General features: G+C 34.6%; 2 protein-coding genes, 1 non-coding gene and 1 pseudogene across 4 annotated transcripts; 1 reads left to right on the forward strand and 3 right to left on the reverse strand.

Annotated features, from left to right (window-relative positions):
* The first annotated feature begins 420 nt into the window (after positions 1–420).
* On the forward strand, positions 421–4769 carry LOC132178666 (methylthioribose kinase). The gene is made up of 6 exons (XM_059591155.2): positions 421–842; positions 2028–2337; positions 2493–2667; positions 2755–2956; positions 3957–4171; positions 4355–4769. Exons 1-6 carry the CDS (start codon positions 657–659, stop codon positions 4527–4529), a joined length of 1263 nt encoding a protein of 420 aa, XP_059447138.2. The 5' UTR covers positions 421–656; the 3' UTR covers positions 4530–4769.
* A 925-nt stretch (positions 4770–5694) lies between these two features.
* On the reverse strand, positions 5695–7102 carry LOC148586147 (uncharacterized; annotated as a pseudogene).
* An 821-nt stretch (positions 7103–7923) lies between these two features.
* Positions 7924–9378, reverse strand: LOC148586148 (small ribosomal subunit protein eS28). Of its 2 annotated transcripts, none has more exons than XM_088515793.1 (2): positions 9276–9378; positions 7924–8338 (listed from the first exon to the last, which is right to left on the reverse strand). In XM_088515793.1, the coding sequence occupies exon 2, from the start codon at positions 8335–8337 to the stop codon at positions 8140–8142; it is 198 nt and encodes a 65-aa protein (XP_088371919.1). In that variant the 5' UTR covers position 8338; positions 9276–9378; the 3' UTR covers positions 7924–8139. The 2 variants fall into 2 exon arrangements, with proteins under 2 accessions (XP_088371919.1, XP_088371918.1); XM_088515792.1 differs by having other exon boundaries at positions 9250–9355.
* On the reverse strand, positions 8793–8939 carry LOC132180192 (small nucleolar RNA snoR135). Its single transcript, XR_009440080.2, has one exon. It is a non-coding gene; the product is annotated as a small nucleolar RNA snoR135 (small nucleolar RNA).
* Positions 9379–12988: the final 3610 nt, after the last annotated feature.

Here is a 12988-nt window from a genome sequence, read left to right on the forward strand (position 1 = left end):
TGGATCTGATTAAATGCCCCAAATTAGATCGAGCAAGTGGACCATGTAATATCACAATTATGAAATCAGGCTCACGCAATATCTGAAGGTGGTAATTTGAGAGGATATATATATATATGCAGTTTTTTCGGGTAATTTTCGGGTAAAGATAAACAGCACGCGGCGTGCGTGGCATGCCCGTGCAAAATTTTTTTTTTAAAAAAAATCAGTTCTCAGTTTTCCCTTATTTTAATGGAGCATTGATTGGGAGCACGCGTCGTGCGTGGCACGCCCATGCACGACACTTTTTTTTTAAAAAAAAAAAATTTTTGCACGCGGCGTGCATTACCCATTTTAATAAATGAACTTTTGGCCAAAAATATTGGGAACAAAATTACGTGTTTGATTCTCCTTCGGATAATGTTGATGTCTGATGTATCTAGCGCCTCTTTTGTTTTGTGAGGCACAGGTGGTATCCCAAGTCGTTTTCCAAATGGAAAGAAAGACCAAATGTCCAAAGTTATGCCAGGTTCAATGTAGCCGCCGGAGAGTTTTCTTTTCCTCCAAGGTGGGAGCCACCCTCACTGGGCACCACATTTGCTTTCTGACGATTCACGCTTCAAAAACATTGACCACTTTCCTTCTTAAACCCCAAAGTCCCGCACTTTCCTTCTGCAATGGCTTTCTCGGAGTTCAGGCCGCTGGACGAGAAGTCCCTGATTGACTACATAAAGGCCGTGCCTTCCCTCTCCTCTAAGCTTGGCAACAACCTCGATGGCCTCAAGATTAAAGAGGTCGGCGATGGCAACCTCAATTTTGTTTACATCGTCGTCGGTCCGGCCGGTTCTCTCGTCATCAAGCAGGTATCTTTTTTCCCCCAAAAGTTTGCTTGTAGATTATCCGAGCATTTTGTTTGTCATGTTGTGTAAAATATTTATAGACTTATGGTTAATAATATATAGGGTTAATTATACTTAATCCCCTCAACTTTCACTTATTTACGCGTAACCTCCCACAAACTACCACCTATCTTACTAAACCTACTTCAACTACCAATTGTTAGCAAAAAAGCCCTCCGTTATCCCAAATTGTTAAAACGGCCATAACGACACCTTGTGGCTGCCGGCCATCATGACAACTACTCTTTAATTTCTTTTAAATATGGAACAAGGAACATCCATTCCTGAAAAAAAATAAGCATGTTATTATTATTATTATTATTATTATATTTAGTTAATTTGTGAGAAGTATTGAGTAGAGACTTGTGAGAAGTATTTTGTTCTTTTGAGATTAATGTTGCGGTTTGTTTTGAAAAATATGTTATCGGTGGGGCCACATCTAGAAATCTATTTGGTCAACTTCTGTAATTTGGGTTAGATTACCGTGTTAAACGTACAATTTTCACATGATGTGTCAAATATGAGAGCCACGTGTTCTCATTTTATTGGTCTAATGACCACGTGCGATATTGATATGGATTCATATATCCATGTCTTATTAGCGTTGATGTGTCTAAGTGACCACGTGGCGTTAACCTCCGCTAGAAATGCGGGAAGGACCATATTTATATATAAAATTCAAACCACATGCACTAATTCTAAAAAGATGCAAATCATAGGGGCTGATTTTTTTTCATCTTTCCCTTTTTTTTAACTAAGCAAATAGAACAAAGTGTACAAATTGTGGTATCCTATCGATCACCAAACTGTCATTAGCCGAGATGTTGTTTTAAAGTCAAGATTCGTTGCAGAAGTTAAATATTTTTAAAAGGATTAAGATGTGTCAACAAGTGGAGATAGTGAATCAATTGAAGTTGCCAGTGATATTGAGCATACTGATCTTTCTAAATCTGAAAATCAAAGAGATGCTAGAGTTATTTGTTTTCAAGCTTATTCTTACAGATAATCTGTTTTACGCGACTAAAATATCTCTTACACTCACAATTCTCACACATTATGGGGCTTTGGTGATCCACATTTCACAATCATCAAAAGATGTATCAAGCTTGGTTGCACTATGATTTAATACTTGGTTGTGTAATTCTTCAGGCTATCCCATACATACGTTGTATAGGGGAATCTTGGCCGATGACGAAGGAACGAGCATATTTTGAGGCACTGGCACTGAAAGAGCATGGGCGCTTAAGTCCTGAGCATGTGCCTCAAGTTTACTATTTTGATCGTACCATGTCTTTGATTGGCATGCGTTACTTGGAGCCTCCACATATAATCCTGAGAAAAGGGTTGATTGCTGGGATCGAGTACCCCTTGTTGGCTGAACACATCTCAGAATACATGGCAAGGACTCTTTACTTTACATCCCTCCTTTATCGTTCCACCACGGAGCACAAATGTGCTGGTATGTGCATGTGATGATCTATATTTGTTCTTTGCTTGTAATGGTGATTTGTGTTTATATGATTACAAGAATTTTATTGGTTCTCTGCTTGTAATGGTGATTCGTGTTTATATGGTCCCTATATTATAGTCTTAACTCATGCTTGCTCTATGCAGTTGCTGAATTTTGTGGGAACGCAGAGTTATGCAGGCACACTGCGCAGGTTGTTTTTTCTGACCCGTACAAGGTTTCTCAATATAATCATTGGACTTCCCCTTATCTTGATCGTGATGCTGAGGCTGTTCGGGAGGATAATGTTTTGAAGATTGAAGTTGCTGAGTTGAAATCTAAGTATTGTTCTTTCTTTGTTGTTGTTTTCTTTTTATATTGTTTCCACTTCCGGTGTCTTATGATATTGAAGAGTTGGCTTTCCTGTAGGTTTGGTGAGAGAGCACAGGCTCTTATACATGGAGATCTCCACACTAGTTCTGTCATGGTTACTTTTGAGTCAACTCAAGTTATAGATCCAGAATTTGCATTCTATGGGCCTATGGGTTTTGACGTTGGAGCATTTCTTGGAAACTTGATTTTGGCTTTTTTTGCACAAGATGGACATGCTGATCAAGTGAATGACAGAAAGGTTTGTCCTGATTTAATAATTGCCTCTCTGTCTTTGGTTTTATGCTTGTTATTTTCTAACTCCCATTTGTTTCCCTTTGAGATATTTGATGGTGTAATAGCTAATTCCAGTAAAATAATTTACATGTAAGATACTGATTTTCAAATGAATTTTCTCTTCTTGGTTGAAATTTGAAAATTCACCAATTGGTCTCCTCAAAATGTTGGGTAACAGAGGAGGATAAACAGGAACATGGGAAATGATGCTCCTCTTAATAGAGTAGGATATTGCCCATCAACAATTTTATGTTGAAAGAAACAGAGCATATGATGTTATAGCTTTACATCAGTGTAGTGTTTTTCTTGGGAGATATTTTCAAGCCATTCTTGGTTGCATACAGTATTTTATGCCTTTTCAATTATTTCTTCTAAATAGTGTCATTTACCTGCCATATATTTGTTTTTTCTTGTTTTGTATGTATTCCATTGCATTTGTAATATATAGTTTTCTTTGTGTTTTCAAATCCATCCGTGCTTTCCCCTATATTTTTATTCCTGCTGGACTATAATCAGGACTGTTGTCTCTACCTACAAGAATCGCTTTTATTTGAGTGTTGTGTTTTGAAAATCTTACTACTTTTCTAATTAATATACTTAGATATATATTTAGAAATTCTGTAGCAATTCGATCATTGAATAAATATATGTTCCATGTTAGTTTCTTCATCAATATGCAGCTCTGAAGTACCTTTTTATTTGTCCATTATCTTCTGGACATAGTATCTAATATCAACAACAAGAGTTATATCAGAGAATCACAGAAGAAAATTGCAGAAATACAAAATAAATTTAAGCCAATACTAGTGAAGATAAAAGACATGAACTTCTTCTTCTTCTTTTGGTGAAGTTCAAGTTCTTTGCATTTCGTTTCTTATGAAACTATCCATTGCTATTTCCTTTTGTGGGAAGCATGACTTATAGGCTTACTAGGAGGTATATCTGATATTCACATTATTGTGCAGACATATAAGGAGTGGATTTTGAGGACGATTGAAGAGACTTGGAATCTTTTCCACAAGAAATTCATTGCACTTTGGGATGAACACAAGGATGGTTCTGGTGAGGCTTATCTTCCTTCAATATATAACAATCCTGAGCTTCAGGGGCTTGTGCAAAAGAAATTTATGGAAGATTTGTTCCATGACACCCTTGGATTTGGTGCTGCCAAAATGATAAGGTAGCAAAACAGATTACAGATTCTTATGTTTTACCATATTTTTTCTGTTTTCATTGTGTAAAATTTTGAATTTATTCTTTTCTCTGGTTTTGAATGTTAACTGTTTGTGCATTTTAATATTAGTAGAGTTGTATTTGATTAAATGGATTATTAATATTCTGCTATATCATCCTTGTTTGACAGGAGAATTGTTGGAGTGGTAAATGTTGAGGATTTTGATTCAATCACTGATGCTAGCAAACGAGCAGATTGTGAACGCCGGGCTCTTGAGCTGGCAAAGTTTCTTCTCAAGGAAAGGAGAAAATTCCAGTCCATTACTGAAGTTGTTTCAGCCATTCAAAAACTACATGCCATTTGAATTAAGAAATTTAGATTTAGCTCAGCGAGTTTCTGAATGTATTGTTTTTATTTATTTTTAAATAAGGGTTTATTAATTGGCATTGCCACGTCAGCATGATAAGATAATTGGAAGATAAATTACTCAATTTTTAATTATCCTTGACTATTGGGAGCTAGCTTGTAAAGCTGAATACTTGTCTTCAGAAAACATGTTGTCATCCCTTGTAATAGATTCACAAATATATCAAATCCAAGATCATGTATGTGCCAATAATTTTTTGGAGGAGTCAAGTTCTATAAGTAGTCAAAACAATTTTGCACCATATATATATAAATTTCCTACTCATTGAGTTGAAGGAATTCCTCTAGTACAGTTTCTAAAAGTGTCACATGTCCTTTGAGCATGTGAGAAGCACATACTATTAAGAAAAACATGTATTTTTTACATGCTAAGAGACCCATAATACTATTAAAGAGTTGTTTGTAGGAAAATTCAAATAACCCAATTTGTTGAAAATTTATGTCCTTACAAAAAAGGAAAAAAAAAAAAAAAAAAAAAAAGGTTCATTATTAACTAAAAATCATATGGTGACCATTACGGTCCTAAATATCCCACGTGATTTAAGTATAATCTTAACCTCTCTCTCTCTCTCTCTCTCTATATATATATATATATATATATATAGATATATAAGCTCTTAAACACCATTCTTTTGAAAAAAGATTTTCAATGGTGAGTTCTATCTTAAATTTGTATCATTTGGTATTAGTCTATTAGAGGCAAGTGTTCTAGATACCTTAAATACAATCTTAACTATGTATATATAAGTAATTGGTCATTCTTTTCTTGCAAGCTGATTTTCAAGGATTGTCTATATATACCAGAAACTTGTATTGGTAACCTACATCAATCAAATTCTTTGAAAAAAAAAAAAAAAACCTCATATAAAACACCTCATGGGGTGAGAACTTAGATTAGGTAACCAAACTGACAAATCCTTGGTAGCCAAAGCCAATCTACTGTGAATTACAGGCATTAAATTAAGAAACCAAAATAACACAAGTCAACTTTTCATGTAGTTTTTCCATGAAAGATGGGTGAGGAGGTTGCCTAACAATGGGGAAAACTCACAAGGCCCGTCTCCCTACTTTTTTCCCAACCATAAACCATGCAAGATGGACGTTCATCTCCCTATATAAACCCCATGATGATAGCCTTCATTTCCACCACCATCCAAACCCAAGAGATCAACTTCTCTGCCTTCTTGTGAATTTCCTTCAGTGATGGCGCCCTCTCGCAACTGCTTCATCTTAGCTTTCTTCATTGTCTTCAACTTCTCCAGCATGATCAGCAGCAGCTTGGCCGCTCGCCATCTCTTACAAACGACGCCGGTGGTACCAACTTTGCCCAAACCAACATTACCGCCTTTGCCTACAATACCAACATTGCCACAGCCAACGCAGCCAACTTTGCCAACGACTCAGCCGGCGCTGCCGACGCTGCCTCCGCTTCCGAGCTTGCCCACCATCCCAACATCAATCCCAAAGTTCACCTTTCCACCGTTTCCAACCATTCCCTCCTTCCCAACTATTCCAACTACAATTCCTTCCATCCCATTCTTCTCACCACCGCCTGCAACCAAGAGCCCTTGAATTATGATCAACAACAGACACCTGCAACCGCATATAGCATAAATGGATTGATCAGTTTGCTGTTGATTTTCTATATATAGATGTTACATATTTATTATCTGTTTCAGTCAAAGTTGTGTGCTTGGTCGTGTGTCAGCAACTTTCTTGTATTGCTGGAATATTTCATTGCATGGAAATTACTTGGTGTCTTATATATATACTTATATGTAGTTTTACTTCATAATTCTCTCTTATTTATACTGAATGAATAATAAACTTCACTTATCAAGACTAGCACTAGTACCAGCAACTTTTGAGTTTCTACATGTTTTGTACCACTCATATATATGCTCACAGCTTCAGCATATATATGAGTGCATGGTTGGTTTTATTGTCGAAATTTTGCTTAACAAAGAGATGGAAAAGAAGAAGGGATTAAACCAAAAAGAGGTTAACATTCTTAAGAGTGTGTTTGTCCCCACGATTTTGCATGTGAAACACATTTTTTTAACATAATCACAGAAGTTCTCCCTTTTGGGGTGCAATGTAAAAAACTTCACATTTTTAAAGCGCAAAAATGGGTGCGTTTTAAAATTCCAAGATTTTAAAGGCTGAACTCGCAATTTACTAAAAGCTTTACAAAGTTTTTAAATATCATGTTTTGAAATAATTATTTTTTTCAAACCGCACGCATAATTTAAAACCGCTAAACCAAAACAACACTTATAAGCTCAAAGTCAAATATTATATAAATTAACTTATTTTAACCACAACTTAAGAATATAGAAACGACAAGATGATGCTTGCATTCGAATAAATATTCCCTACAATTAGTCACCCTAAATTGGTCTTATGGGGGTGGTTCAGCCACCTCTTAAAAAAAGAACTTAAAACTGAGAGTTACCCTTGAAGGTGCTCAGACCATCTTCAGACCTACCGGTTTGGGGTAGTTAAAACCATCTCAAGCCCAAACGGAGGTGATCCAACTATCCCAAGGCTATTGGGGTTGACCAAATAGATCGACTCTAGCCACCCTTCTTTTTCCAATTTTTTTTTAATGTTTTTATTGGCATAGACATGAATTTTGATCAATTTATGGCCGAAACTTGAATGGATGTACTATTTCTATTTTTAGCCGTGTGCGATACAAATTGAAACCTAAAGTGACAAAAAAAATAAAAAAAAAAAGTTTTAAACCACATAGATGTAAAACATATTTAATCCAAGTAATAAACACAAATACATAGGCCTTTAGCCATTTTGGATTACCATATTCAAATTTAACCAACATCATTATACATTTGGCAAATTAGAGGCGTTGAGAACAAATTCAGCATGTTTGAACAAATTCAGCGTGTTTGAAATTTATGACAAAACCTAACGTGTTCCAGCCGAATTTTTCCACACCATAAAAACTTGTGTTATAACTTCTGCATAGAGGGTGGGGTATACAATATCAACCCCTTCTGAATCTTACCACAAGGAGACAAACAAACTAGCCTAATCTTTAACCCAAACCAGTAACTTTCAACCTTCTAGGGCTCAAGTCAAGGGCACAAGTAATTCAGCAGAGAATTACACAGATGCTTGAATCATAAAAATCACAAGCTCTGAACTCCAACAGGGTTCGGCAACAGATGTTATATAGTTATGTCCTTTAATTGCATAACAACCACAATCTAACTACTCCTCTCTTTTTCTTAAAACCCATTAAGGAATGAGTACATTGAAAAGAGGACTAAACTTAAGTTGCAGCCAAAAATCAGTTAAGAACTTATAAATCAAACCAAACTTAGTCTTTCAAACATAGAAAATTGAAGCATCCCATACAAGTATTCCACCTCAAAATTCAAGTTGTTATACTCAATACCCAGAAAAATAGACTAACACAGAACACTGATTGATAATACCATTTAGCTACGACAAGAAGAAAGCAGAAACATCTGAGACAACAAAACTGAGAGGATAGGAGGTGGCCAGTGGGACCAACAAGCCCATCAACGCAGCCTTCTTGCTTCTCTCTCAGACTCAAGCAGGGTAAGTATATCGCCTTCCCTCACGGGGCCTTTCACATTCCTCATAATGAATCGGTTTTGATCATCAAGAAACTTCACCCTTACTTGGGTCACTTGCCCTCTTGAGCCGGTGCGGCCCATAACTTTGACAACAACAGCGTGTTTGACCTGAGATTCCATCCTGCACAAGTACTAAATATAATCACGAAAAATAGATTTTTTTTTTAACAAACGAAAGCATGAACAATATGAACAATTATGCAAATTCTTAAAAAAAAAAAAACAAAATTAGTTATTATCTACATTGAATCCAGACCAAAAACAGATCATTGCAATGACACGTTACAAAAAGAGAAGAAAAAAGAGGGGGGGGGGGGGGGGGGGGGGGTGGGGTGGGGTGTTGATCAACTGCAAAAACAGCTTTTCTAGGACAAATATCCAACCAAATACCAGCTTGCAGTTGATACTTTGTTTTAATTTTCATTACCCGTATAAATTTGCTTTTGCCTTACCAACCAATACAAACAAAATTAAGCAGACAATTCTATCTTGGCATTCTAGCAACCAACATCAATCAATCCCAGGGAGGACTATTTTTTTTATAAGTAATTTGTAAATATATGGAGAGAAAAACGAGATGTGGGGAAGATGATTGTTGACAATTTCAACGGGTGAGAGGAAACACAACTGCCCACCTTCCCCAGATCTATCTCGCAGGGAACTCTTTCGGAAACAGAGTGCACTGATTGTAGCACAAAGCCGATACACACAATCCCTGCTTTAACATTATCTAATGCTTTAATTTGAAAAAAAAAAAAAAAAAAAAAAAAAATTAAACAAAAAGAAAAGGGGAAAAAAAGTAGAGCTACAGCAGGCTTAATCCAGGGAGGAGTTGGGAACAGGAACAAGAACAGAGGGGATTAAGTGAAGATATACTGTAAATCATCTACAAAAAGTAAATTCGCATATTCAAGAACTTTATGCATAGACATACGGCGGAGATGAGTTCTCAGCCCTAAAACGTAACAAGCAAATTGCAATGCCTAAAATGAAATAGAAAGAGAAAAACGCAGAAATGTCAAGAGAGAGAACCTTCAGAAGCAGTAGCAGAGAGAAACCTTCCGAAGCAGTAGCACAGAGAAACCTTCCGAAGCAATAGCAGGCGGCTGCAGGTCTCAGGCTAGGGTTTTTCTGAGAGAAAACGTGTATATATAATAGGGTAAAGTCTAGTAATCCTCAAATTACCTATAATTTCTAAACTTTCAATTTTGATAATTTAACCTTAAATTACTAAAACATTGTTAATGTTTTTCTTAGAGGTGTCAAAAATTACCGGAAAACCGGAACCGGAACCGAAAAACCGGGACCTCGATTCTGGCTCTGGTTTGAAAAATCCAAAAACCAAGTACCCCGATTCCAGTACTGATTTTTGGTACCCGGTTTTTACTAGGAATACCAGAACCGGGTTTCCATTTTATTTAATATATATATATATATATATATATATATATATATATATATATATATATATATATTTACACTTAGGTTTAGGTTTAGGGTATTTTAAAAAATTAAATTTTTATTTCTAAGGCCCAAATATGCAAAAACATTGATTTTTTTAGGATTTTTGGACTTTTTTAAGTTTATTTTTTATTTAGCTAGAACAATCACATCCAAACCCCTTTAATTTAGACAAAAAAACGAATAAATTTTTTAAAAAATGGGCTAACTTATGAAAAAAAAAAAAAAAATTGGCTTATTTTAGGCCCAATACTTAAAATAAGCCTAAAAATCATTTTTTTTTAAAAAACCGGTTATTGGACCGGGTAAAACCGGAACCGGCCGGGAACCGGGACTCCGGTTTCTCGGTTCCGGTTCCGGTTTCTCAAAATTGAGAACCGGGATACCCCGGTTCTGGTTTCGGTTTTGGCAAAAAATCGGGAAATCGGACCGAGTTAACACCTCTAGTTTTTCTGATAGTAATAAAAAAATAAAAATAACCTTATAAATTTCTTAACAATACAAAACTACTCCCATAGATTTGAAAAAATAAAAATATTTAAAAACGAACAAATTTAATTTTTTTTTAAAAAAAAGATCTTTTAAATAAAAAACAAAAATTTTATTTTTTATTTTTTTAAAAAACGAATTTAAAAAACCGAAAAAAATTTATTTAAAAAAAATTAATTTTTTTAAAACGAAAATTTTGTATTTTTTTATGCAAAAATTTTCAATTTTTAAAAAAAAAAATCAAATTTTTTCTTATAAAAAATGTTTTTTTTAAGAAATTTTTTTAATTTGGTATATATATATATATATATATATTCGTTTTAGGTTTTTTCGAGAAGTTTCACTATTTTTTGTTTTTATTTTACTAAGGGTAGTTTCGTCTGATTAGGTGTTAGTTTGAGGGGCATACCGTATATGAACTTTCCCCTATATAATATTATATACACGCTTTCTCTTAAAAAAAAAAAAAAAAAACTTGATGCTATCGCTACCTTTAAATTATAAGTTCGGGTCGGCTAGGTTACTTCGGATAGTATCGGTATCGAACGGGTTTTGCCCAGCCCCGGAGACTAGCACTTTACTCATGTTGGTTGGAAACAGCATCGTTTAGGAGATTGGACAAGAAACTGTGATGGGCCTAGTGGGCCACTTTGCCTTGGCATAGGCTCTTGAGGCCCCAAATATTTTACAAGTTTCCTATGCCTCCTCCTTGGGTGGAAGCTCTCAGGGCAAGTAGAAAATGCCCACTCTACCAAAAGGCTGCAGATTCTAATCTGTTTATCTTCTTATATAAGATAAAGCATCACTAGTCACACCCAAATCCTTATGGACAAATTTTGTCTGTTGAAGAAACAATGGGTTTGTTTGATAATGCATCTTGGGTTTTCAAAAGCATTAACAAACAGATGTAAATACAAAACACTTAAAATTTCTTTCATCTTTATGCCACATTAGAACATTTTTTTTTTCAACAAAAACGTACAATTTAAAAAGTTTTATCAAACTAACCATTTTTTTGTGCAATCTAAACTAATCTCAATCCAAGGGAACAGTCTCCAAGAGGTAGCTCAATCGGCTAGGACCACGCCTAATGAAACGGAGGTCTCAGGTCACTAATTCGAATCCTCCTTACCTCTTGTGCGGACATATAAAAAAAAAAAAATCCATAAGGAACAGATTGAACAAGCAAAAGTACCGGCGTGATCTTAGGAATACATAAGTACAAGTGCAAATATTTGGGTGAAACCAACAAATAGAATGCACTGTCTGACTGCTAAATTTCAACTTTCAAAAGACAATTTGTGAACAAAAAATATGACGATTTCATTTACTACCAAAAGAAAACCAATAAAGGTAAGGCATATTGTAAATCATCTACAAAAGGAACAGTAAAAAAGGATGACAATTTAGTGGTGATGACTTTGGCATCCATCAATCCCTCCATTTCAATTGTTTTCCTGAACATATCAATATTAACTTTGCAGCACCCTGCACAAATAAAAAATCAATTAAGAATAACAAATAACAAAAAAATAAAAAAATAAAAGAAATTACCTTGTAAAATTGGTTTGAGTGTTTCGACAATTCTATAGACGGTAGAAGCATTTGCAAAAATGTGGTCGAGAAATGTATCAAGTACGAGGTGATGAACACATCACTTTTCTTATCGAAGAGCTTATTGATAATTAAAAAATTTCTAGGAATCTCAATAAGAGATTATTTATTATGCTTAATACTATCGAGATTTCAATAAGATTTGGTGATATCTCAAGAAGAACCGTGCTCATCAACATGATCTACAAAGTTTGTTTTTGGCAGATATTTAGGTTCATAAATTTTGGAGACACCACAACTCTACCTGATCGGTTACATTTATTGTATACTAAATTACAACGGTTTTTTTTTAGTATTTTTTTTTGTTATTTATTATTTTTAATTGGTTTTAGTTATTTATTTATTTTTTTGTGTGCAGAGTATTATGCTCTTTAAATCGATTTATTTAGTAGATCGATTATGATTGATGACTTGCTGTTTGAAGTAGATATAAGCGACAAATTGATATATTATTGTGGTGCGAACCTCATATCGATTAAAACAAATTAAAAGAAATTACCTTGTAAAATTGGTTTGAGTATTCCGACAATTCCATAGACGGTAGTAGCATTTATAGACCCTACTTCGAATACACAAATCTTCACACACATTAAAATAATAAAAAAAAAAATTAAAAATTAAAAAAAATCAATTAAATAAAGTTGGGGATAAATTAAGGGTTTGACATAAAAATTATTACCTTAAGCTGATGATAAATTAAAGGTTTGGGATGAAAATTATTACCTTCCTTGAATGGCGTGTGCCATACTACTAGAATCCTGGGGGAGGATTGTCGTTGTCCATGGCTTTAGAGGCGGTTTGGGGACAGGTTCGTAAAAGAAATGGCTCGCAGGTTAAGAGTGAGATGTGGTCGAGAAGCGTCTCGAGTATGCAGGTGATGAACACCTATAAGAAGAGCTTATTGATAATTAAAATCTCTAGTAATCTCAATAAGACATTATTTATTGAGCTTATTACTATCGAGATATCGATAACATCATATACAATGTTTGTCTTTGGCAGATATTGAGGTTCATAAATTTGTTAGAGACCACAACTTTGCATGATCTGTTACATTTACTATATACTGAATTATAAGGTATGAAGTTTTTTTTTTTTTTAAGATTTTTTTTGTTATTTGTTATTTTTAATTGGTTTTATTTATTTATCTTTTCTGTGCAGAGTGAAGAGCATAATCGTTATAGTAAAAAAATCGATTTGAAGAGCA

The sequence above is a fragment of the Corylus avellana genome, chromosome 4 (assembly GCF_965113065.1).
Source record: "Corylus avellana chromosome 4, dhCorAvel1.hap1.2, whole genome shotgun sequence".
NCBI classification, from domain to species: Eukaryota; Viridiplantae; Streptophyta; class Magnoliopsida; order Fagales; family Betulaceae; genus Corylus; species Corylus avellana.

Excerpts from the sequence above, each read along its gene's own strand:
- LOC132178666 (XM_059591155.2), top strand. The coding sequence starts at position 657 with ATGGCTTTCTCGGAGTTCAGGCCGCTGGACGAGAAGTCCCTGATTGAC. Across the intron at positions 2,668-2,754 it reads GTTGCTGAGTTGAAATCTAA|GTTTGGTGAGAGAGCACAGG; the intron begins GTATTGTTCTTT and ends GCTTTCCTGTAG. Across the intron at positions 4,172-4,354 it reads GGTGCTGCCAAAATGATAAG|GAGAATTGTTGGAGTGGTAA; the intron begins GTAGCAAAACAG and ends CTTGTTTGACAG.
- LOC148586148 (XM_088515793.1), bottom strand. The coding sequence starts at position 8,337 with ATGGAATCTCAGGTCAAACACGCTGTTGTTGTCAAAGTTATGGGCCGC.